The sequence below is a fragment of the Ostrea edulis genome, chromosome 1, assembly GCF_947568905.1.
Source record: "Ostrea edulis chromosome 1, xbOstEdul1.1, whole genome shotgun sequence".
Classification (NCBI taxonomy): domain Eukaryota; kingdom Metazoa; phylum Mollusca; class Bivalvia; order Ostreida; family Ostreidae; genus Ostrea; species Ostrea edulis.
In genome coordinates, this window is record NC_079164.1 from 53,940,870 (window position 1) to 53,966,905 (window position 26,036).

At 36.2% G+C, this 26,036-nt stretch overlaps 1 protein-coding gene across 3 annotated transcripts in view; it reads right to left on the reverse strand.

The window, feature by feature from the left end:
* Positions 1-9,171: 9,171 nt before the first annotated feature.
* LOC125649834 (uncharacterized) overlaps positions 9,172-26,036 on the reverse strand; it is a 44,806-nt gene continuing 27,941 nt past the window's right edge. For 2 of the 3 annotated variants that reach the window (XM_048877658.2, XM_056154048.1), the window contains exons 8-13: positions 25,385-25,528; positions 20,877-20,991; positions 17,636-17,711; positions 10,471-10,543; positions 10,056-10,181; positions 9,172-9,311 (exon numbers count right to left, since the gene is read on the reverse strand). In XM_048877658.2, the coding sequence (XP_048733615.2) occupies positions 9,207-9,311; positions 10,056-10,181; positions 10,471-10,543; positions 17,636-17,711; positions 20,877-20,991; positions 25,385-25,528 (639 nt within the window). In that variant the 3' untranslated portion in view covers positions 9,172-9,206. The remainder of the gene's footprint in view (positions 9,312-10,055; positions 10,182-10,470; positions 10,544-17,635; positions 17,712-20,876; positions 20,992-25,384; positions 25,529-26,036) is intronic. The other variant, XR_008799961.1, reaches the window with a different exon arrangement.

Sequence of the window (26,036 nt, forward strand, 5' to 3'; positions counted from 1 at the left end):
CATGAATTATCAGTTTTCTGGACTTTTTAGCTCACCTGAGTTGAAAGCTCAAGTGAGCTTTTCTGATCGCCTGTTGTCAGCCGTCTGTCTTTAAACTTTTTACATTTTCAACTTCTTCTCCAGAACCACTGGGCCAATTTCAACCAAACTTGGCCAAAAGTGAAGGGCTTTCAAGTTTATTCAAATGAAGGGCCATACCCCCTGTAAAAGGCAGATACAGTAAAACTCTGATATAGTGAATTTCTGCGAACACTCTATAAAAAAATAGTATCTAAAATATTAAAATATAGCTGTCAAATTCCAAAAGTAGGTCATGGTGACCTACTTTTTGATCAACAAACTATGAAGACTCAAGATGCATCAACTGACACAGTTTGATGATCCTAGCTTTCATAGTGTCCAAAATATGCATCTAAAATTGAAAATGTGAAATTTGAATGTCTGCAAAATTCAAAAAGTAGGGCACTGTGACCTACTTTTTTTGTGTGAATATGTTTCGAGGCCTCTAGACACATCAATTTACAAGGTTTGATGATTTTAAACCTCTCGGTATCTGAAATAACAACCTAAAATGTATTCATAAAGGATTAGCCATAAAATTCAGAAAGTAGGTCATGGTGACATACTTTTCACATGACGCAGTTCAAAGTCCCATGATCCATTAACTGACAACTTTTGATGATCATAAGCTCAAAAGTGTCCCAAGATGTGCATCAAAATCTATTTAATAATAATTACCTGCGAAATTCAAAAAGTAGGTCACCATGACCTACTTTAGAGACAACATGATAATAGGTCCTAAGATGCATCAACTGACAAAATTTGATGATCCTAGTCCTTATGCTAAGCAAATTATCAAAGTTTTAACAAAACAAAATTTAAGGTCAACTTTGAAGTGACCTTGAGACCACACCCTTTGCCCCACGATGATGCCTTGAACAGTTTTTTATCTACAACCTATCCTCATCCTTATGCATAAGTTTGGTGATAATTTGCCCAGTGGTTCTTGAGAAGAAGATTTTTTAGCAACCACTACTTTTGTTTGCATTTTCCTAATTATCTCCCCTTGTTAAAGGGTCACAACCCTAGTTTTAGTACAAATGAAAGCCCTTGGGCCAAGAATACCCTGTGACAAATTTGACAAAAATTGACCAAGGGGTTCTTGAGATATAGCCCCTTTTCCAAAAAGTTGACGCACACCGCACGCCAGACATATGGCCATATGATTAGCTCTTTGAGCCTTCGGCTCAGAAGAGCTAAAAATCTTCTTCTCAAGAACCACTGGGCCAGAAGGGGTGAAATTTACATGAAAGCTTTCTGACATAGTGCAGATTCGAGTTTGGTAAAATTATGGCCCCCGGGGATAAGCCATCAGCCACAATAGGGGATCAAAGTTTTACATGCAAATATATAGAAAAAATCAACCGTATTAAAATCTTCTCAAGAACCATTGGGCCAAAGAAGTTTGCATTTGCATGAAAGCTTTCGGACATAGTGCAGATTCAAGTTTGTTATAATCATGGCCCATGGGGATAGGATGGGATCAATTTTAAGTTATACCAATTTATAGAAGAAAATTTTAAAATCTCAAGAACCATTAGGCCAAAGAAGTTTACATTTGCATGAAAGCTTTCTGACGTAGTGCTATACAAGTTTGTAAAACCCATAGCCCCAGGGGTAGGATGGGGCCACAATAGGGACCACATAGTAAATATATTGGTATCAAACTTTTTGTTCTATCAAACATGAATCATATAACTTTTTTGAGAATTCTATTACGAACGCACTGAACCCGAGTTTTCAGTATCAAAAAGCGGTCTAGTACGTTTTTTAAATGCCGATACCTGAACACGGTCGCTGATCATGCGATCGACTGAAAGTCTGTATTAGTATTAAACATAGACAGAATTGAATCAATCTGACATCTAAAGTAACACTTGTAAATATGGCAATACTTATGGCCGAGTACTTTGGCTAATACTCGACTTTCACACATACCCCTTCGGAAATCCTTGATCCGCCGCAGAGTCCTGTATGTCTTTCTCCTAGCTCTTGATTTTCCAACATTTATACTGATCCCATGGTATATTTTAGTTCACGTACGAGTTTTATCTCATTCTATTTTTATACGCCCGTCGAAGATGGGTCGTATTATGGTATGGCGTCGTCTGTCTCCGGACCTTATAGGCAGGATACAGACCGAACCGTAAGCTCCAGGATTTTACAACTTGGTACATTTGATAACCATGATGAGAGGTATGGAGCGCCAAATTAACATAAACTCAAATAATTGAAGATATCTTCAATTATTTGAAGATATCATCAATTAAATTATTGCTCACTTTAATTGAATTAATGCGCGCATTAAATCAATTATTGCTCTCATCAAATGAATTAATGCGCGCTTCAATTCTATTATTGCTCACATCAATTGAATTAATGCGCGCATCAATTGAATTAATGAGAGCAATAATTGATTTAATGCGCGCATTAATTCAATTATTGCTCTCTTCAATTCAATTGATGCGCGCATTAATTCAATTAATGAGAGCAATAATAGATTTGATGCGCGCATTAATTCAATTATTGCTCTCTTCAATGCATTTGATGAGAGCATCAATTTAGTAGAAATATTGCTCGCAATAATTAATTTAGAGCTCGGTTTAAATAATTTGATGATCTCTTTAATTCAATTGAAGATATCTTTAAATCATTTACAATGCTTTTGTATAAGGAATTAATGCGCGCATCAATTCTTTTAAAGAGAGCAACAATTCAATTAAAGATATCATTAATTCAATTGTGGATATGTTGAATTGAAGATATCTTTAATTATATAGTTGCTCTCTCTAAAAGAATTATTGCTGTCTTCAAATGAATTAAAGATATCATTAATTCAATTGAAGAGAGCAATAATTGAATTAATGCGCGCATTAAATCAATTATTGCTCTCATCAAATGAATTAATGCGCGCATCAATTCAATTATTGCTCTCATCAATTGATTTAATGCGCGCATTATATCAATTGCTCTCTTCAATTGAATTGTAGCGCGCATCAATTCAATTGTCGATATCATTAATTCATTTGAAGAGATCATTAATTCAATTGAAGCGCGCATCAATTCAGTTGAAGAATTAATGCTATAATCAATTCAATTAATGCGCGCAGTAATTCAGAATTGAAGATATCATTAATTATTTGAAGAGATCTTTAATTCAATTGTTGCGCGCATCAAATGAATTAATGATAACTTCAAATAATTGAGTATATCTTCAATTATTTGAGTTTATGTTAATTTGGCGCTCCATAGAGAGGAAGATGCCTATTGTTTTTTTCAAGATCAAAGGTCAAGGTCGTAGTATTACTTTGTAGGAAAACTTTGTGGGCAGGATACCAACCGAATTGAAGCTCTAGGATATTGCAACTATTTACATTAAAAATTTTGATCACCATGATGAGCGGAAGATGCCTATTGTTTTTCAAGGTTAGAGGTCAAAGTCACAGTATAACTTACAAGTATTAGGAAAACCTTTTGGGCAGGATACAAACCGAACCGTAAGCTCCAGGATATTGCAACTTGGTACATTTGATCACCATGATGAGAGGAAGATGTCTATTATTTTTTTAAGGCCAAAGGTCAAGGTCGCAGTATCACAGTAGCAAGACCTTGTAGGCAGGATACAAACCAAAATTTCTGGGTCTATCCACTATACACTTGACGATATGCTGCACTGTTTAGCATCTATGCGTGTGGTTACCAAAAGGAGGTGACTCAAATTTGCATTTGATCGAAAGTGATGTACACCTGCTCTTAGGAAAAGACAACTCTGTTGCGAACGATAACCCCAGTTTATGAAAAGACGGAATAGGCCATCAAAAAGTATTAATTTTTGCGTTAAAACGAGAATTTTCAAATTTAGATAAGTTGTTATTTTCGCAAAGTTCATACATTCAACTATGCAATAGAATTTGAGAAAGCTTTGGGAAAATTGTCATTTCATGATTTTTGCGCAAAATGAGCTGTAGTGTCCAGATTTCGTGTTTAAAAAAAGAATCAAATTGTTATTGCAAGGATTCATACCATAATGTAGATAGTATCAATTCTTATTTTGAGTTATTGTCGGAAATTCACACTGCAGTCAAGTGAAGTTTTGTCAGCCTTGTGCAGAAATCGATATGAGCTTAAAATTCGTCAATATTCAAAAGAAGTTTTAGGTTTTTTTTTGGTGCGCTTTTATTCCCATTTCCCCTCCCTTTTTGTATTACCTGGTAAATTTGTATCCCTGACTAGGAAAATTTGTGTGAATAATTCTTACAAAGGAACTATTTGCTGTATGTCTGTAAGACGACTTCCTGGGGCCGCATACAGGTTGAATACAATTATATGTACTTGCGAAACACATGAATCAATCTAATTAAAAATTGCACGTGGATTTGATCCTGAGGGGATCCGGGTTAGGATAGGTCCTCGGTACCCCCTTACTTGTCGTAAGAGGCAACTAGATGGGGCGGTCCTTCGGATGAGACCACAAAAACCGAGGCCCTGTGTCACAGCAGGTGTGACACGATAAAGATTCCTCCTTGCTCAAAGGCCGTAAGCGACGAACATAGACCTAAATTTTGCTGCCCTTCACCGGCAATGGTGGTCTCCATATGCATGAAAAATTCTCGAGATGGACAATTTTTAATCAATTCTATACCTTGGCATCTATCAGCTTCCGTAAATTTGCGATGTTGTTTTTGTTAAATTCAATTTTTCACGTTCGACACAGTTATCACTTAAAACAAAACCTACCATATGAAAATTTAAAGAAAATATTAGTAACTGAAAGTACTAAGAAAGAGAAAGTTGCAATTTAAGTAGAAATAAAATTACTTGTATATTGTACTTTACACATCAATACGGAATATCGGAACCATTATTTCGTCTCCGATTCCGTCGCGGTTTTTATATTTAGTATGCCCAATGAGATCACGTTTTCTGCGTTAACTTGGGCAACTTTCAGTAGACAAGCACTTAGTTATCAATAGTGAGTTCAGGTACAGTTTAGCATCGATTTTGAAAGTTGAGGGGTGAGGAGAAAAAAGGTACCGTTACATTTGTAGAAAAAATCTTCGCTCAAACCCCAAAATCATTAACTCAAAAAAAAAGGGGGGGGGGTCTAAATGTTGCTGCATGTACGTGTCTAGATATGAATACGTTAATTGATTATTTATATGATTTCATAGTGGTAGGTTGTTTTAATGACTCGAAAAATTAAATCTAATTAAGAAAATATCCCCACACATGCATAAAGAAAAATTAATAGAGGGCGAAGCCCTCTCAAGGCCCGAAGGGCCGTGCGAGCGGAGCTCTCCCTATAGGTAAAACGTATATACATGTTTAAAAGGAAAATATAGGGAAATAATGAAAAATTAAACCATACCTATGGAACTTGAAAAGTTTGGTACCAATGGCGTCGATTCGAATATTAGCGCGTGGATATGTATTCCTCCATTTTGAATCTCGTCTACCCTAGTTCACGTCACTCTGAGATGTTGCACATAAAATCCGTAAAAGCATGTAAATCTTATTTTCTTAATCATATATAATCACTCCACGATTAACGCCATGTTTTTTTTTTTGTGGTTCAAACGCTTTGTTTGTAAATTTGCTAAATAACGACGTTGAATAGGACGTCACAATGTACTGTTTACATCAATTTGCGTTATATTTCCCGCGTTCAATATATAGGCGGATCAAATGTCCAAAATTAGGATGCTTTGATACAGCTCCGCCCCGCGTGCTAACTTCGGGTTGTTTTTGTCCTGTTTTGGATATAGATACTAATGTCAAAACTTTTTTGCTTCGCCCTCAAACACGGTCACGCCGTAAAACATATTAGAGGGCGAAGGGCCGTGAGAGCGGAGCTCTCCCTATAGGTAACACGTATATACATGTTTAAAAGGAAAATATAGGAAAATAATGAAAAATTAAACCATACCTATGGAACTTGAAAAGTTTGGTACCAATGGCGTCGATTCGAATATTAGCGCGTGGACATGTATTCTTCCATTTTGAATCTCGTCTACCCTAGTTCACGTCGTTCTGAGATGTTACACATAAAATCCGTAAAAGCATGTGAATCTTATTTTCTTAATCATATATAATCACTCCACGATTAACGCCATATTTTTTGTTGTGGTTCAAACGCTATGTTTGTGAATTTGCTAAATAACGACACTGAATAGGACGTCACAATGTACTGTTTACATCAATTTGCGTTATATTTCCCGCGTTCAATATATAGGCGGATCAAATGTCCAAAATTAGGATGCTTTGATACAGCTCCGTCCGCGTGCTAACTTCGGGTTGTTTTTGTCCTGTTTTGGATATAGATACTAATGAATCGACGCCATTGGTACCAAACTTTTCAAGTTCCATAGGTATGGTTTAATTTTTCATTATTTTCCTATATTTTCCTTTTAAACATGTATATACGTGTTACCTATAGGGAGAGCTCCGCTCTCACGGCCCTTCGGGCCGTGAGAGGGCTTCGCCCTCTAATATGTTTTACGGCGTGACCGTGTTTGAGGGCGAAGCAAAAAAGTTTTGACATTAGTATCTATATCCAAAACAGGACAAAAGCAACCCGAAGTTAGCACGCGGACGAAGCTGTATCAAAGCATCCTAATTTTGGACATTTGATCCGCCTATATATTGAACGCGGGAAATATAACGCAATTGATGTAAACAGTATATTGTGACGTCATATTCAACGTCGTTATTTAGCAAATTTACAAACATAGCATTTGAACCACAACAAACATGGCGTTAATCGTGGAGTGATTATATTTGATTAAGAAAATAAGATTTACATGCTTTTAAGGATTTTATGTAACATCTCAGAACGACGTGAACTAGGGTAGACGAGATTCAAAATGGAAGAATACATGTCCACGCGCTAATATTCGAATCGACGCCATTGGTACCAAACTTTTCAAGTTCCATAGGTATGGTTTAATTTTTCATTATTTTCCTATATTTCCCTTTTAAACATGTATATACGTGTTACCTATAGGGAGAGCTCCGCTCTCACGGCCCTTCGGGCCGTGAGAGGGCTTCGCCCTCTATTAACTTAAAATTCCTTTCACTTTATTATACCCCCCCCCCCCCCCGAACGAAGTTCAGAGGGGAGGGGGGGGTATATAGGAATCACTCTCTCTGTCCGTCCGTCTGTCTGTCTAGATTCGTGTCCGGGCCATAACTTCTTTGTTCTTTGACATAGGCATACCATATTTGGCACACAGGTGGATCACCATGAGACATGTGTTGAGTACCTTCATGACCTCTATATGACCTTGATCTCAATGTCAAAATTAAAGGGTATTTTTTACAATGGATTCCTGTCCAGGCCATAACTTCTTTGTTCTTTGACAAGTCGTCTTTGCATACCATATTTGACACATGAGTGTATTACCATGAGACGATTTGTCATGACCTCTATATGACCTTGACCCTAAGGTCAAAATTAAGGGGTTTTTACAATGGATTCGTGTCCGGGCCATAACTTCTTTGATCTTTGACATAGGCATACCATATTTGACACATGAGTGTATCACCATGAGACAATGTGTCGGGTACCTTCATGACTTCTATATGACCTTGAACTTTGACCTCAATGTCAAAATTGATTATAGGGTTTTGACATAGTCATACCATAAGACATATGAGACTATGTGTCATGTACATTCATGACCTTGACCGTTGATCTCAAGGTCAAAATTATAAGTTTATACCATGGATTTGTGTTCGGACTATATCGTCTAATTTCTTCTACAAAGACATACCATATTTTTACACCCAGGAAAGAGGTAATTTATACCTATTGACAACACCCTTTGGGAGATTGGGGTAAGGGGAGGAGGGGGGGGGGGGGGTATTCTTAGTGAGCATTGCTCACAGTACCTCTTGTTAACTTTTTGTTTTATCTCCGTTACAAAACATCAGAAATTTAATCCAATAACTCATGTTTTTGGTACTAGGGTATTCACTTGCAACATTCTGAAGAATAACTTTCAAACAAGGCAGAGTTTTTTGCATCAGAAATAAGTCGTCTTAGCAATCATTAATATTTGTATACAAGAGTTGCCCAAGTGACGCATAATTTTCGTAACTTCTTTTTCTGAAGAGTTCCAAAATTTTCTAGTTCCAATATCCCGTATTAAGGTTAATTACAATTTATGTCATTGATTTTTTTTTTCAATTAGATAAAAATGCCGACAATTTTTCCCAACCGTAAAGGCCCAGGCCCCTTGTGGAAATAGTAGAATACTCACTGCCAACAGTACAGACACTTGTACAGTATGGGTCTTCAACGCGATTTAATGTGCTGTCGAGGGCTCTCATCCCAAATACAAGAAATAGGGGCAAAGGCATTGAAGCAGAAGGGAAAGGGCGACGACCATCGGTGCCCAATAAATTTGCAGAAGGAGGGATGATTGGTGACAGCGATCCATGTCATTGGAGCAGCTAATGTAACGGCAGTCAGTGGAGTGGTGAAGTATGTTTTGGACGCCTTTGAAGAGCTACAGAACTATTCGGGCAATGGTGCTAAATGTTTGAAAGTAGAATCTACCAAATTAAAATGAATCAATGTGATCTGTGTTATTTTGGTATATCTACAATTGCATGAAATGTAAATTAAAACACACAAATCAAACTTTGTTTTATTTCATTTGGTCTCGTCACAAAAGGAAATGATATTACAGTGTACCAAGATGCTGAATCTAAATACCCCCCTCCCCCTTATTCTCCCTAATGTTAAATACCTACTGAAGTGGCACACCCCTGGGAGGATATATAATTATATGGAAAGAACACAACTGACCCACTTGGTAAAAGTTAAAATACACAATATGTCTGTAGATCCTGTCATATTTGAAATATCCGTGTTTCAATACATGCATAGAATGATAATTTCTGCAACATGTTTAGACTAGCCTAGGTGTGTTTCATCATTGATGAAATGTAATCTAAATCCATCATTGATGAAATGTAATCTAAATCCATCATTGATGAAATGTAATCTAAATCCAACTTTAGTCTGATACCTTTAATTATGGGCAATCATCTTGACTCGATGAAATATGCTTCTTAAATATGAACTATATGCACAAGAAATACCAATTATTTTTCAATAGGCATTTTATTGAATACAAGCATCAATGGATTCCAAGCTTCTTAACAGCCATCTCGATAGATTTTTTCAGGAAAGATGTGTGAGACTGTAATATCTGCAGAATGGTTGACACATGCTCTCTGTCCATCTAAATTTTGAACAACAAAAAATTAAAAATCTTCATGAAAATCGTTCAAGATATTCTTGTCAAACAAAAAATGTTTTAGAAACATATATGCCTCCCGTGTGGCAATATTGAAAATCATATTGTGAGATGCCTAATGCCTGCACTATTTCTTCCACCTGAATTCGCCTATTAGAGTATACCAGATCCCTAACTTTCTTGCACATTTCTTCGTAGTGGGCGTCCAGACCTGGCTTCATCTTCTAAAGACGTTCTACTGCGTTTGAATTCCCCTTCCCAGAATTTAACCTGAGCATAAGATGGTGCAGAAGACCTATAAACATCGGCTAATTCGCCGTGTATTTCCTTGCCTGTTTACCTTTTAAATACAAGTACCGAATTATAGCAAGGTACTCAACTTTAGATGAAAAGCATGCCTTTGCATCACAAACCATCTTTGACATTCAATATCTTACTAAAGAATGACTCGATACGCGTGTAATTTGGACCCAGGTATAAATTAAACATGTATTGAAACTCGTGACTGTCTCGGTCAATCGGAAATGGGATAGCCTGGTTACTTATTGACTTGCCCTCGTATTCTGTACCCATTCAAGTAAATACCAAACTTTCCTCCATTACAGAGGAGCTGATTTCTCAGAATACAGGGTGATCCAAAGTATCTGATATCATTTCAAAGTTGATTTGAAATGTCATGGATATTGATACTATGACATAAGAAGAACTTCAAAATCAATGAATTCTTACCTGTCCCCCATATATATTTAGAGTGGCAAGGACAAGCTTCCCAAATTTCAAATTTCTTTTAAATTCTGTTGCAGACTTTTTCAGTACATCCAAAATTTGTGACAAATCTTTCTTTTTAAGAGGAATCTGGTACAGAAAAAAAGAAAATACAAACTTTCCATTTATTTCACAATCATGTTATATGCAAGATCGAAAACGATGTGTTGATGGAACTCTTGTAAAAATAATTATGGAAAAGTGTATATAGCTTGAACCACTCTCCTGGAGAATCTGAAGGTTTGGCATACATACCTTGCAAAGTAAATTATAAGAAATTCAAGGTATCATGTCACAACAAAAGTGATGAAGGATGGACGACATGATTCCTATATGGCTTTATCAATGTAGTGCCCTAACTAAACAGCTCATGACATACCTTAAGTTCAAAAAGTGTCTGGAAAATTGGCAACTGAACTTCTGATAAGTCCTGTACTGTGCAGCTAAGTTTTCTACAACAAAAGACAATAACAATATATACCAACATCCAATAAAGGACAGGGTTCAAAGAGGGCAATTCAAATTTGATGACTTTCACATTTCAGCATATTACCAACAAGAAAGTGAACCATGATTAAATATCTATGATCATAATGCAATTCTCATAGTATTTGAACATTATGACATAACAAAGTTATGGCACGCCAAATTCACAAAAATTAGCTAAACATAGTTTCACAGTTGATAAACTAGGTAAACTATAGTTAACGATTCGTTAACTATAGTTTTCATCCGTAAAACTATATTTAACGGTTGTAAACTATAGTTTACAAATGCTATTCCAAGTTTATCTGTCTTTAAATAAACATTAACAATAGATTTTGCTGATAAATACAGATTCACATTTGTAAACTAAAATTTACATTCGTTAACTATAGTTCACAATTGTTAATCCTAGTTTCACAAATTGTGATACTATATTTATCAGACTTGTAAACCGTAGTTTACAATCGTGAAACCGTATTTATCAGATAAACTATGTTTTGCAATCGCTAATGATTGTTTTCATTGTTAATTATAGTTTACGCTTGTGAAACATAGATTATCTGTTTACTATGGTTTACAGATGTGAAATATAGATTAACGTCGTTAACTATAGTTTACGGTCCGTAAACTATAGTTTACAGTCGATAAACCTAGTTTATCAACTGTGAAACTATGTTTAGCTCATTTTTGTGAATTTGGCGTGCCATACAAAGTATATCATTAAAACCATTTTGTCAAATTTTCATTCAAAAATGCAAAATATTTTAAGCATAGAGCACAATCTGTGATCTAATTTAAGCTTGCTGATATTTGTTACACATCATTCCATCCCTGGATTGAGTGTTGTACTCGTATCAAAAGGAACAATCCAGGGTAACAAAGAAAAGCCCTACAGGGGAGAACCATTCAGGGTAGCAAATAAAAGACCTATAGGGGAGAACAATTCAGGGTAACAAAAGAAAAGACTTGTAGGGAAGAACAATTCAGGGTAATGAAAGAAAAGACCTATAGGGGAGAACTATTTTCTGGAAAAGGCCATGTTGTTATATCAAGTTTCTTTAATCATTTTCTGTTGTACATATGTATGAGCTTTTTATATTTTCTTTTCAAACCTATAAATTATCATCTACAATGTTGAAATTAGCCTTCAAAGTTGGACTAAACTTTTCCCCATTTAAACACCGATTTTGACATGAACTTCGGCTTTGAATTCCTTCAAGTACCTGTTTTAATGACATACTGGTAGTACTATATCTGCATGTGCTTCTTCAGATTTCCATTTTTATTATGCATCAGTGACATGTTTTATTGCTGCCAGAAATAAACATCTTGTAAAATAAATGTATATCTAGAAGGGAGTTACAGTAAAATATCTCTATCTCGAAGTCGGAGGGACTTTGAAAAAAGTTTGAGATATCTAGGGGTTTGAGATATCCAAAATCGATCTTGAATATTTGTTGGGAGGATATTGGATGCATAGTATGGTATTTGCATCATAAACAACAACTCTGTTTCCGTTTCTTATAGTTTAAAGCAAGTTGATAAATTTATATTGTGGAATTTCAAAGACAAACATTTCGGGGTTTTTTCCATATCTATAAACATCTCATTGAATTCACAATGTGTTTCAAAATTAAGATGATCGTGCAAATGTGTATGCTTACTGACTGATGTCCAGGCTCGACTGGGATGTAGCTATTGCGTTGTAGTGAAAGAACTTATCAAGTAAGAAACAAAAAAGACGGATTTTTAAAAAGAACTTTTAAATGTTTATTAAATACAATACCTAGCTATTAAGTACAACTAATACGCATGCTATTTTATACAATGTTACAAAGATACGTTTGATTTCAGTTCACAATGAAGATTTTCATGTTTTCTCTGTTCTAGTTTTAGTGATGAAGCGTGTATTATTAAATGCGTTCTCGTTATTATGGGCATTACTTTTTTTCAAGCGCACTTCGACAATTTAGTGTGTTTATCTAAACCACATGTAAATGATATAGCGTGTATCATTCAAAACACCGTCCCTGGAATCGGGCGTGTTAGGTCATAATTGGCGGCTTACTTCAGAAGCTCTGTAATGTTGGGAAGGCTTCACTAATTACCCAAGCTGTTGAACCAATTATTGCGACCTGGGTCTACCCGGAAAAGGCGAGCGTGGATTAGAAGTCGATTTGTGTAGCTGCGGGCGTGAATGTGTGACTTAACGACGCCAGGTATGGTAAGCAGAGCGGGAAAATTGACTGCACTTCGAGATAAACCAGGTGAATTTAGGGCATTGGACCTTGAAAATACTTCGACATAAGCAGGGTATTCGAGATTACCGTGTTCGAAATATCCGGAGTTTTTTAAATCATTTATATAGGGAACACGGCCGGGACCAGCGGTCGACTTCGACTCAAGCGGGGTATTTGAGATAAACCATATTCGAGATACAGATATTTTACTGTATATTATTACAAAGATGTGAAATAATATACAGAGCTCAAAATGCGTAAACATTACATGTATCATGCTAGTACATTTTTGTAAAATGTCTTTTAAAAGTTTATGTATATGTCCACATCAATCAATTACATTTACTCAGCCTTAGGTGACAATCTATAACAATTATGGGTGATCTTTTTGTAAAGACTAAAAACCAGATCCGGACTAATAGGTTTTTCTGTTACCCTGAATTGATCCTTTCATGTAATACATAGCATTTTCCATTAAAAAATCACACTGATAAGACCATTACAAACTTACATTTCTGCTGAAGATTTTTTCTTATGATATCTCCATTTCATATTCATATTGACATTTGTTTTGTTTATAGAGACTACATGTATGCTAGCCTTGCAGTTTTAGACTGAAAGTGTTGACATTTCATACTCAGTGTGGTAATTTGATAATGCCAAGCATTAGCAATCTTAATTCATTCTTACATTTCACAAAATTAAGGAATGACTTTTATTCTGGGGCATATACATATGTAATACGTATCATATGCTCCAGAATTAAAGTCATTCCTTATAATTTAATGCAAAAGACAAAGGTACTAATCTTCATTTATCAAAATGTACATCAATTCTGAAAAATACAAGTCACTTGAGCCGCAAAATGATTCACTTAGCAACAGGGTTTGACACCAAGGCACGTCCGACCGACCAACTGAGTCTACTAAATGATAGGTCCGGTCGGGTAAAATGTCGATTTACTAGTCCGACTGGTTGTGTTTAAAAAATACACAAATTTAAGAAACTTTACTTTAAATCATAAGATATTTTATTCTTTAAAAAAAAAAACTGTAAAGAGTTTGCGAGCAATTTTGAACCGCATGATGACATAATCTATATTTTTAGTTCTAATAAGTCACAGTCGGAAGTGATGTTCTACGACATCTACACAATGTTAATGTGTGTAAAGTTATGTTTTGGTTAGATAGAATTATTGAATTCATTTTCATTAAAAACAAGACGTGTTTGTGAAACACAAATGCCCCCGATAATGGCCAATTCCGAAGATGGCCAAGGTCACAAGGACAAATATCTTGGTACCAGTCGAAAGATCTTGTCACAAGAAATGCTCATGTACAATATGAAAGCTCTAATATTTACCATTTAGAGGTTATGACCAATGTAAAAAAAAAAATTAAAAGTAGGTCAAATGTCAAGGTCAAAAGGTTTAGTACCAACGGAAAGGTCTTGTCACAAGGAACACTCACGTGAAATATCAAAGCTCTACCACTTACTGTTCAAAAGTTATTAGCAAGGTTAAAGTTTTCGAAAAGTAGGTCAAACTTCAAGGTCAAGGGGTCAAAAATGTTGGTTCCCACGGAGAGGTCTTTTCACAAGGAATACTCATGTGAAATATCAAAGCTCTATTACTTATTGTTCAAAAGTTATTAACAAGGTTAAAGTTTTCAAAAAGTAGGTCAAACTCCAAGGTCACAGAGTCAAAAATGTTGGTACCCATGGAAAGGTATTGACACCAGGAATACTCATGTGAAATATCAAAGCTCTACCACTTACTGTTCAAAAGTTATTAGCAAGGTTAAAGTTTTCAAAAAGTAGGTCAAACTCCAAGGTCAAGGTCAAAGGGTCAAACATGTTGGTACCCATGGAAAGGTCTTGTCACAAGGAATACTCATGTGAAATATCAAAGCTCTACCACTTACTGTTCAAAAGTTATTAGCAAGGTCAAAGTTTTCAAAAAGTAGGTCAAACTCCAAGGTCAAGGTCAGTGTAAAAAATGTTGGTACCCATGGAAAGGTCTTGTCACAAGGAATACTCATGTGAAAAAACAAAACAGTTCATTTGAATTGAATATAAGAAAGTGTTTATCAGATTAATGAATTGCGTCGTAAACAGCAATTTTTCGGTGTTTACATATGTGCGGGAATGTCTATATTCAAATACGAAGTCTCGTCCTCAAGGAAAGCAAAAGATGTCCCGAGAAAAAAGGAAAATGTTGGGAAGAAACAAAGCAGGGCTTATGAAATAGAATTTTTAAAAAAATATTGAGGTCATTTTATTCTAAATGGATTAAAGAACTTCTGTGCCAGTAAGAATTTAAAGAAATTGAAAATATGTTTGAAAGTAAAAGCATCAACCTGAATGACGAGACTAAAGATTTTTTTGAGACAATTAAATGCATTTTAGTTCAAACTTAACGTTTGTCATTTAAATTAAGTATTTAGATAGGGAGAATCATCAGATTTTTTCTGGAAAGTTGGTCAGGGCTAGTGGATGTAAGGTCAGGTCTAGCAAAAATTACTTGAATTTGAATTATTTGCCCGATTGGTCTTGTGCTCAAAAAAGTTAAGGTCAAACCCTGAGCAACCACGATGACATCTTAGTTATATTGAGCAAATGGCCCACAGCCCTTATTGGTCATCTGAGTACTGATTAAAAGTATTTATAGTCTCAAGGGCTATGAAATCTAGAAAAAAAATTCCTGTTCTAAATATCTAAGCTAAATTCTAATATTCAGCAACAGTATAAATCAAGATGTGTTCTTAAAACTTCAATGCCCTCAAAAATGCATACACTGATGAAAGGCTTTAAATAATGTAACATGTATCAACATTAAACAATATGACTAAATTGGGCCCATCCTAGACTAGAGTCAAAACCCTGAGGTTGCAAAATTCACCATTTTTTTGTACATCCTTTTCTGCTCTTCCTAAATATGCATTTAGATTTTATATGGTATCAGCAAAGTTAAAGAAGTCCTTTAAACCATTATAATAATTCTGGCAACACCCTGAAACCAAACCCCTACCCCCTAGGATCATGAAATTTATAATTTTGGTAAAGGACCACCTACTCCTTCTAAATATCCATTTAGTTTCAATAGCATTAAAGCAGATATCATTTATGTGTTTTGCACATATACACTATACATATTAAGTTTGGCCCAACCCTGGAGTCAGAACCTCTATCCTAGGGTATAAGCCTTCCTGCTCTACATCACTATGCATTCAGTTTAGTTTTTTTTTTAAAGATATGCAGGTGTAGAGAAAAAATTTGAAAATTGGTAAATTTTTGGCAGTTTTTGCCCCGCCCCTAAGACCCCGGGGTAGCAGAAGTCCAGAAATTTCCAATTTAGGTCCCCCTTGTCCCAAAGATGCTTCATACCAAATTTGAAAAGAATTGGAATGGTAGTTATTAAGAAGGAGTTAAAAATTTCTATTGTTCACACATTTATTAAATTACCATTTTGACCAACCTGATACCAAAACCCCTACCCCTGGGATAATCAAATTTACAATTTTAGTAAAGGACTACCTGCTCTTTCTAAATATCCATTTAGTTTCAATTTAGTATCAATAGCACTAAAGGAGATGTTATTAACACGTTTTACACATAAACACTATATACCAAGTTTGGTCCCGCCCTGGGGTCAGAACCCCTACCCCAAGGATTATAAATTTACAATTTTGGTAGAGGCCTTCTTGTTCTTGATATACAAAAATAAACCTGAATTTCAATTTGACCAATCGGAGACTAGAATACGATAAGAATTAAATTGTTTATACATAGAATAAACAAGAGTACTGCCAACGGTACATAATACACCAGTGAAAAGCTAATATAGGGTGTTTTTCTTACATCATGTTTTGTAGAACTTTGCTTCAAGTAGTATCAGCAATCATCAGGGTGTGACATACTTTCTTTGCCCCAACAGTTGCAATATCCTGGAGGTTACAGTTCGGTTTGTATCCTGCCTAGAGGGTTTTCCCACTAAGTGGTACTGTGACCTTGACCTTTGACCTCTAACTTTGAAAAACAATTGTCATCTTCCTCTCATCATGGTGATCAAATGTACCAAGTTGTAATATTATGGACCTTACTGTTCAGTTTGTATCCTGCCTACAAGGTTTTCTTACCAAGTAATGCTACGACCTTGACCTTTGACTTCTGACCTTGAAAAACAATTGGCATCTTCCTCTTATCATGGTGATCAAATATACTAAGTTGAAATATCCTGGAGCTTACGGTTAGGTTTGTATCCTGACCACAAGGGTTTTCTACTAGGTTTTCCTACCAAGTGATACTACGACCTTGATCTTGAAAAACAATAAACCTCTTCCTCGCATCATGGTGATCAAATGTACCAAGGTGTAAAATCCTGGAGCTTACGGTTCGGTCTGTATCCTGCCCACAAGGTCCAGACAGACAGTCGGACGACGCCATACCATAATATGTCCCGTCTTCGACGGTCATATAAAAACATTCGTGAAACTGTAATTGTACATGGTAGTGCCTTTATCAAAAGCATACAAAGAAAAACTACAAGTTCCAATTCTAATTTAAAGTAAACTAACAAATTCTACTACAATTTTACTTTTGAAGAGGTACATGCAGATTTTTTCTGAACTTATTAGAGTTTATAATTTTTTAACCAAATATGATTCCTTTGATTGAAACCCATCTATGTCATGATGATCTACAAAACATGCAACATAGCTACAGGGCTGATGCTGCCAAAATATTTCTGCTCTTGCACTAGAAAACATGTACATAGCAGATATCAGTTACTGTTTCTAAGAAACGTGACTGTAAACTTACTTGATAAAGTAAACAAGATCTGTAACTGACAATGCATTTCTCATCATCTTGCATATTACATCAGTTTGTGAGGAACCTAAAAAACATAATTATTTAGCAGCATGTCACAGAATTAAGGATATACCACGTATATATGTTACGTCAGAAACTCTACGTCATAATAGCAGTTGTTGTCATTTTACTAGCTATGACATCATAGCCTACTGCATGCTGTTATGTCTCATATTAGGGTATGACATGATAGCTGTTTGTACATTGTGATGTAACACCAAGTGATAAGGCTGAGTGAAAGAAAATCCCAGAGGCATGATTTGGGGGATTTTTTGTATTTTTCATTTTCTTCACCAATTCTCCTTCAAGTTAAAATTGAAAAATTATTAGAAACAAATTTTATTTGTATTAATTCTTTGAATTCTTAAATTTTGATAAGCATTGACAGTAACATTTAATTAAGGCAATTATAGTACTGCAAGAGCACAAAATTAAATGTCATTGTAGTTAACACTAAGGTAAGCTTGAATATATCATATTTCCTGATGTATCAAGTCCATAAAATTAGTTTATAAAACAAGAGGCCCATGGGCCACATCGCTCACCTGAGTTACCTTGGCCCATATCTAAAGACTTTCCATATATATTTGCATGTAAAACTTTAGTCTGTATTGTGGCCCCAACCTACCCCTGGAGGCCATGATTTTTACAAACTTGAATCTACACTATGTCATGAAGCTTTCATGTAAATCTCAGCTCTTCTGGCTCATTTGTTCTTGAGAATATGATTTTTAAAGATTTTCTCTATTTATTCTCATGTAAAACTTTGATCCCCTATTGTGGCCCCAACCTACCCCCGGGGGCCATGATTTGTACAAACTTGAATCTACACTATGTCAGAAAGCTTTCATGTAAATCTCAGCTCTTTTGGCTCTTGAGAAAAAGATTTTCCCTAAATATTTCTATGTAAAACTTTGATCCCCTATTGTGGCCCCAACCTACCCCCGGGGGCCATGATTTGTACAAACTTGAATCTACACTATGTCAGAAAGCTTTCATGTAAATCTCAGCTCTTTTGGCTCTTGAGAAGAAGATTTTTCAAGATTTTCCCTATATATTTCTATGTAAAACTTTGATCCCTTATTGTGGCCCCAATCTACCCCCGAGGGCCATGATTTGAACAAACTTGAATCTGCACTATGTCAGAAAGCTTTCATGTAAATCTCAGCTCTTCTGGCTCATTAGCTCTTGAGAAGAAGATTTTTCAAGATTTTCCCTATATATTTCTATGTAAAACTTTGATCCCCTATTGTGGCCCCAATTTACCCCGGGGGCCATGATTTGAACAAACTTGAATCTGCACTATGTCAGGAAGCTTTCATATACATTCCAGCTCTTCTGGCTCATTGGTTCTTGAGAAGAAGATTTTTAAATAACCCCACCCTATTTTTGTGATTATCTCCCCTTTGAAGGGGGCATGGCCCTTTATTTGAACAAACTTGAAAGCCCTTCACCCAAGGATACTTTTGACCAACTTTCGTTATAATTGGCCCAGTGATTTTTGAGAAGAAGAAAATGTGAAAAGTTTATGACGACAACGGACAAATTTTGATCAGAAAAGCTCACATGAGCTCTGGCTCAGGTGAGCTAAAAAGGTGAAGATAACGAACAGTGATCAATCTCATAACTCCTATAAGCAATACAAAGTAGAGAGTTGGGCAAACACGGACCCCTGGATATACCCGAGGTGGGATCAGGTGCCTTGGAGGAGTAAGCATCCCCTGTTGACCGGTCACAATCACTGTGAGCCCTATATCTTGATCAGGTAAACAAAATTATCTGTAGTCAAAATCAGTGTGCCAAGAATGACCTAACAATCGGTATGAAACACTTCAGACAGCATTTGACTCAATCTTTATTGCGTTTTGAAAAAAATAACTGACACGTTTTCTCATAAACAGAGTTTTATGATGTAGTTTTTATGTATTATTGACAGATCATTAAATCTGAATAGATACTGAATAACTATTGAAAGTTATCTATTTTCTATAGTTTTGTGAACTTCAGAGAAAGTTAGACAGGACTATGAGATTTCACTGGTTTTCACATCTTCCCCAAGTGAACATAAATGTGGAGCGGATCAGAAACCCTTGACTTGGGAAGATGTGGTTTTCAGGGAAAGTAGCTCTTCCTATACCCCCCATCTTAGATATGAACCCTCACATAATTTGGACATATTTGTATACTACAAGTTTATAGAGTATGAGGAAAATCATTGACAATTAATTTTTAATGCCACTGTCCCGAGTGTCTATATCTAAATTTGTTAATAAACCTGTCCTAATAGAACTATTTTAAAACAGCAAACTGTGGAGTGATGTTAGTCACAATGCAGTACCGGTAGTTTTTCAGCTTTATGTAAAACATTTGCAAGTCAGTATGCAGTACCGGTAGTTTTTCAGCTTTATGTAAAACATTTGCAAGTCACTTGTGAAAATGCTACTCATCACAACTAGCCTCTATTGTCTGCCAAAGCCAAATGAGCTCGAACCCTGATTTTTAACCCTGCATACCAAAAGTGCAGATTCTTGTCATGGGGAGGGTGTCCTCTCACTTAGCCAACATTTTGCAAAAAGACAGTAGAATTGTGTTGGCTGGACTGGGGTGCAGGTGGAGAAGAAAAGAATTTAATTACAGGTAGTCTGTTTTTCGTATCGTAGATATAAATCTGAATACAGCATTTATTCATTGGAATTAAGTAATTAACAATTTTATCTTTCTATTACAGACTTTTGTTATGCTGCACAATTTGTCTTTATCTTTATCATCATTTTCGTCTATACTTTGTGACATCATTATCTCAAATTGCTTTAACCTTAAATTATCTATTCTAAGTTTCAGATGAAAAACATCACACAAGGTGCACATCCCCCCCCCCCCCCCCCCCCCCCCCCCCCCCCCCCCCCCCCCCTCTTGAGGTGTAAAATCAAAATGTTGGCTATGTGTGAAACAGATCTCTCGAAATGTTGGCTAAGTGGGAATAAACCATGGAGATTATGTGTGTGAAATATCATCAGTAGGTGTGTAAAGGGAGTTCAATGAATGTTTAGAAACTTTCCATCTACAGAAGGATGGACACCCTACCTAACTATAAAACTATCCAATCCTCCAACAACTTTGTGTTGGGAGGGGGTAGGAGGTATCTGTGGTAGAAGAATTAAGCAGATGTACAGGGTCAGAAGTTACTTACCAGATTTCTTGGACATTACAAGATGAACAAAAACACCATCAATGAGTGGTTTTGAGAGCTTTTCTCCAAGCCTTTTCAGAAGATTTAACAATGGTCTGGATGAGCTATCAAAGAGCTAAAATGAAAGAAACAGATGTTAGGAATCCAAGTCCCAGATTCCAGATAATGAAGCATTGTACAAAATTTCAAGGCTATCTGATAAGCCATATAGGGGAAGTGTTAACAAGCCCTTTTACATCATCCAACCCTCCTAGATCAACTATGATTTTAAGGATAACAACTGGATCCTCTTGTCCTGATAATATGCACATCTGCAAATGGCATTGAAGTATTGTACAAAGTTTCAAATATATCTGATAAGCCATAAAGGAGAAGTGGTCACAAGCTATTTTACATCCTCCACCCCTCTTAGATCCACAATAACTTTTAGGAAAATGATTAGATCCTCACATTCTGATAATATGCACATCTACAAATTGCAATGAAGCATTGTACAAAGTTTTAAGTCTATCGGATAAGTCATATAGGATGAGAAGTGTTTACAAGCTATTTTATATCCTCCACCCCTCTTGGATCCACTATAACATTTAGGACACTAATTGGTTCCTCATGTCTCAACAATATGCACATCTACAAATGGCAATAAAGCAATCTACGAAGTTTCAAGTCTATCTGATAAGCCATATAGGAGTAGCATTCACAAGATTTTATGACAGACAGACGGATGGAGAGACTGACAGAAAGAACAACAAGAGTACCGAAAATGGTACATAATACGCCCGTGAAAATGCTTACATAAGATGTTTTTCTTAAGCCATAATTTGTAGAAATTTGCTTCAGGTAGTATCGGGCTGTGACATACTTTCTTTGCATAATATGAATAAAGGGACTGTCACGGGAGTCAGATAGACAAACCAAAAGTTCTGTTTGTAAAATATTTCCCCAAATTCGACCAAGTTCAACAAACTCTCATTATTCAAAATGTCAGAGAAAATAAAAAATTGTTGAGAATCAAAATCCTTGCACTATGCACATGCATGGTTTCTAAACTGCGAGATGAATTATAAGGACAAACCATGTCCTTTATTCAATAGTCTAGTTGAGCCACAGGTTATAGTAGGTCCTCAGAACCCCTTACTTGTTGTAAAATGCAACTAAATGGGGCAATCCTTCGGATGAGACCGCAAATACTGAGGTTCGTGTCACAGCAGGTGTGGCACGATAAAGATCCCTCCCTGCTCAAAGGCCGTAAGCACCGAAAATAGGCCTAAATTTTACAGCCCTTCACTGGCAATGGTGACATCTCGATATGAGTGAAAAATACTTGAGAGGGATGTTCAACAATATTCAAGCAATTTGTTTAATATAATATTTCCCCCAAATGAACAACCTGTAATTTTCTTAAAAATAGAACAAAATCAAAATCCTTGCCACATGTACACATCTTCCATACCCATACAAATACTCTGTAAAATAAGAAGGTCCTCACTTGAAAACTGTGGAAGAAAAAATAAAAGACAAATCATATATTCTCTAAGTTCAATAACCTGTAATTTCTCAAAAATTGAAGAAAATCAAAATCCCTGCAACATGCACATCTTCAATACCCAAATAAAGTCCTTGTAAAATAAGAAGGTTCTCACTTGAAAATTTAGGGAGGAGTTCATTGAACAAATCATGTACTCTCTTTGTAATATTTCCTCAAAATGGACTAAGTTCAATAACTTGTATTTTTCTCAAAAATGAAAGAAAATCAAAATCCTTGCCACATGTACATCTTCAATATTTATACAAACACTCTGTAAAACAAAATGGTCCTCACTTGAAAATTGTGGGAGGAGTTTGCCGGACAAATATGTACCCTCCATATAACAATTATTTTCAAATAAAGAAGTACAACTTCTGCAAGAAAAGTCAAAATGGATCAAAATTGCAATGCAATCTAGAATGATTCACAGAGAAGCTAATATAGCAAGTTTCAGCTTGATATGTGACAGAAATGTAATTAGAAACAGAAAAACCAGAACGGAAGGACAGACGGACGTACAGACATCGATGTACCATAATATGTCCCATTCAAAGACAGGTGTATGAAAACAATATGTCTCCCCTGGAAGAAAGGAGACATAATTAAAATTTTTATCAACACCATATTGATTGTTTTTGAAAGTTTATTTAACATTATCACAATAACAATCGCTGTACTAACTTGCGCTACTGCAAGTTTTCCTCGTAGCTTTCTATACATCCCATTTAGGGCACTGCTAAACCAGAGATTTTTTTGGAGAGTGGGGGGATGTCTCCCTAGCTCCCCAAATTGGAGGTGCCCCAAAACGAAACCTCCTCCCCTGTCTTGCATGGAATCAAGGAGAAAGCATGGGTAGGAACATAGACATTATGAACTCAGATAAGCCATATTCACGAACTATTTTACACCCTCCATTCCTCAAATCCACTATAACAATGGGATCCTCCTGTCCCTACAGTATGCACATCTGAAGCGTTCACAAGATTTTGTGACACACAGACGGATGGATGGATGGACAGACATAAAATACAACAAGAGTACCACATACGGTACATAATACGCCCGTGAAATGCTTACATAGGGTGTTTTTCTAGCCATCATGAGGCTGTGACAAACTTTCATATGAACAAAGGGTCTTAGCTTAAAAATCTAGATTTCCTCAAAATGGACCAAGTTCAACAACCTGTAATTTTTTCAAAAATGGAAGAAAATCAAAATCCTTCCCCAGATGCACAACTTCAATACCCATACAAACACTCCACAAAATAATATGGTCCTCACTTGAAAACTGTGGGAGGAGTTGGGCGGACAAATTATGTACCCTCCATAGAATATTAATTTCCAAATAGACTAAGTTCAACAACCTATAATTTTCTCAAAAATTGTAGAAATTCAAAATCCATCCCACATGCACATCTTCAATACCCATACAAACAATCCACAAAACAAGAGATGTTTGTAAAACACATATGCCCCCCATGGTGCAAAATTGAAAAGGGTTATACACACACATCATTTAATTGATAGTAGTATCATCAATTCAAAATATTGAGCAGACAATATCTTCCTATGTCAAGAGTGAATTGACCATGTGACCTAAAAATCAATAGGGGTCATCAACTCCTGAAGATGTACCAGTGTACCAATTTTGGTGTCAATCAAGCAAATAATTCTTAAAATATAGGAGACAATATATTACTATGTCCAGTTCAACAATTGACTTTTGACCTCAAAATCAATAAGGGTCATCTTCTCCTGAAGATGTACCAGTGTACTAAGTTTGATGTCTGTCAAGCAAAAGGGTTATCAAGATATTGAGTGGACAGAATATTACTATGTCCAGTTTGACCTTTGACCATGTGACCTCAAAATCAATAGGAGTCATCTCCTCCTGAATATATACCACTGTACTAAGTTTGATGTCTGTCAAGCAAAGGGTTCTAAAGATATTGAGCGGACAGTATATTCTAATGTCCTGTTTGACCCTTGACCATGTGACCTCAAAATCAATAGGGGTCATCTTCTCCTGAAGTTGTACCAGTGTACCAAGTTTGATGTCTGTCAAGCAAAGGGTTCTCAAGATATTGAACGGACAGTATATTCCTATGTCCAGTTTGATCCTTGACCTTTGACCATGTGACCTCAAAATCAATAGGGATCATCTTCTTCTGAAGATGTACTGGTGTACCAAGTTTGATGTCTGTCAAGCAAAGGGTTCTCTAGACATTGAATGGTCAGTATATTCCTATGCCCAGTTTGACCTTTGACCATATGACCTCAAAATCAATAGGGGTCATCTACTCCTTAGGATGTACCAGCGTGCTAAGTTTGATGCTTTTCTAGCAGGGATTCTCAAGATATTGAGCGGACATTATATTCCTATGTCCAGAGTAGATTGACCCTTGACCTTTTGACCTGAAAAACAATAGGGGTCCTCTTCTACTCATAACCAACCCACATATGAAATATCATTATCATCAAGTGAATGGTTCTCAAGATATTGAGCGGACAACATGTGGTCTACCGACCGACCAACCGACCGACCGACAGGTGCAAATTCTTTGAAGGGGGCATAATAAGAAGGCTCTCACTTGAAAACTGTGGGAGGAGTAGGGCGGACAAATTATGTACCCTCCATATAATAATTATTTCCAAATAAAGGAGCAAAACTCCTGGAAAAAAGGTCGAAATGGATCAAAATTGCAGTATGATCTAGAGTGACCCACAAAGAAGCTACACAGCAAGTTTCAGCATATGTGGAAGGGAAATGAAATTATAAAGAGAAAACCCCGAACGGACAGATGGACGGACGTACAGACATCGCTGTACCATAATACGTCCCGTCTAAAGACGGGCGTATAAAAGCAATGTCTCCTCCTGAAAGAGAGGAGACATAACTACATGTAGGAACATATTTTCCTGCCACAGAGAGTCAACAATCCCTCTCATTTTATGTCTCTGATGTAAACAATATAGTTACCTTTGGCAATAGGGCTGATTCAAGAAACTGAACATTGTTGTCATGGCTGATGCTTTCACTGACTGTCAGTAGATGCTGACAGGCACATATCACAGCACTTTCTGTCAAACTTTCAAGGTTCAAAAATGTGCAGAACTCTGCCACCTAAAAATATACTTCTACAATTTTATCCATTTTGAAGTGAAAACTTTTTTGCAGAAAGCATAAAATACATCCAAGATACATCATTCATCCATCACCATGCTCCAATCCAAGAAGTGCAACATATTGCTTCACACTTGTCAGTTAGTTGTTGTTAGACAATATGTTGTCCAGCTGGTATCATAAGACCCCTTTACTTGACAGTCATAAACCTTCACACTCAGGTTGCCAATGACTGGTGTTAACCCCTTTGATTTTCTGGTCAAAGTGTTTTTAAACAAGAGATGTTTGTAAAACATATTCCCCCCATGGTGCAGAATTGAAAAGGGTTATACACACACACATAATTTAATTGAGAGTAGTATCATCAATTCAAAATATTGAGAAGACAATATCTTCCTATGTCAAGAGTGGATTGACCATGTGACCTAAAAATCAATAGGGGTCATCAACTCCTGAAGATGTACCAGTGTACCAAGTTTGATGTCTGTCAAGCAAAGGGTTCTCAAGA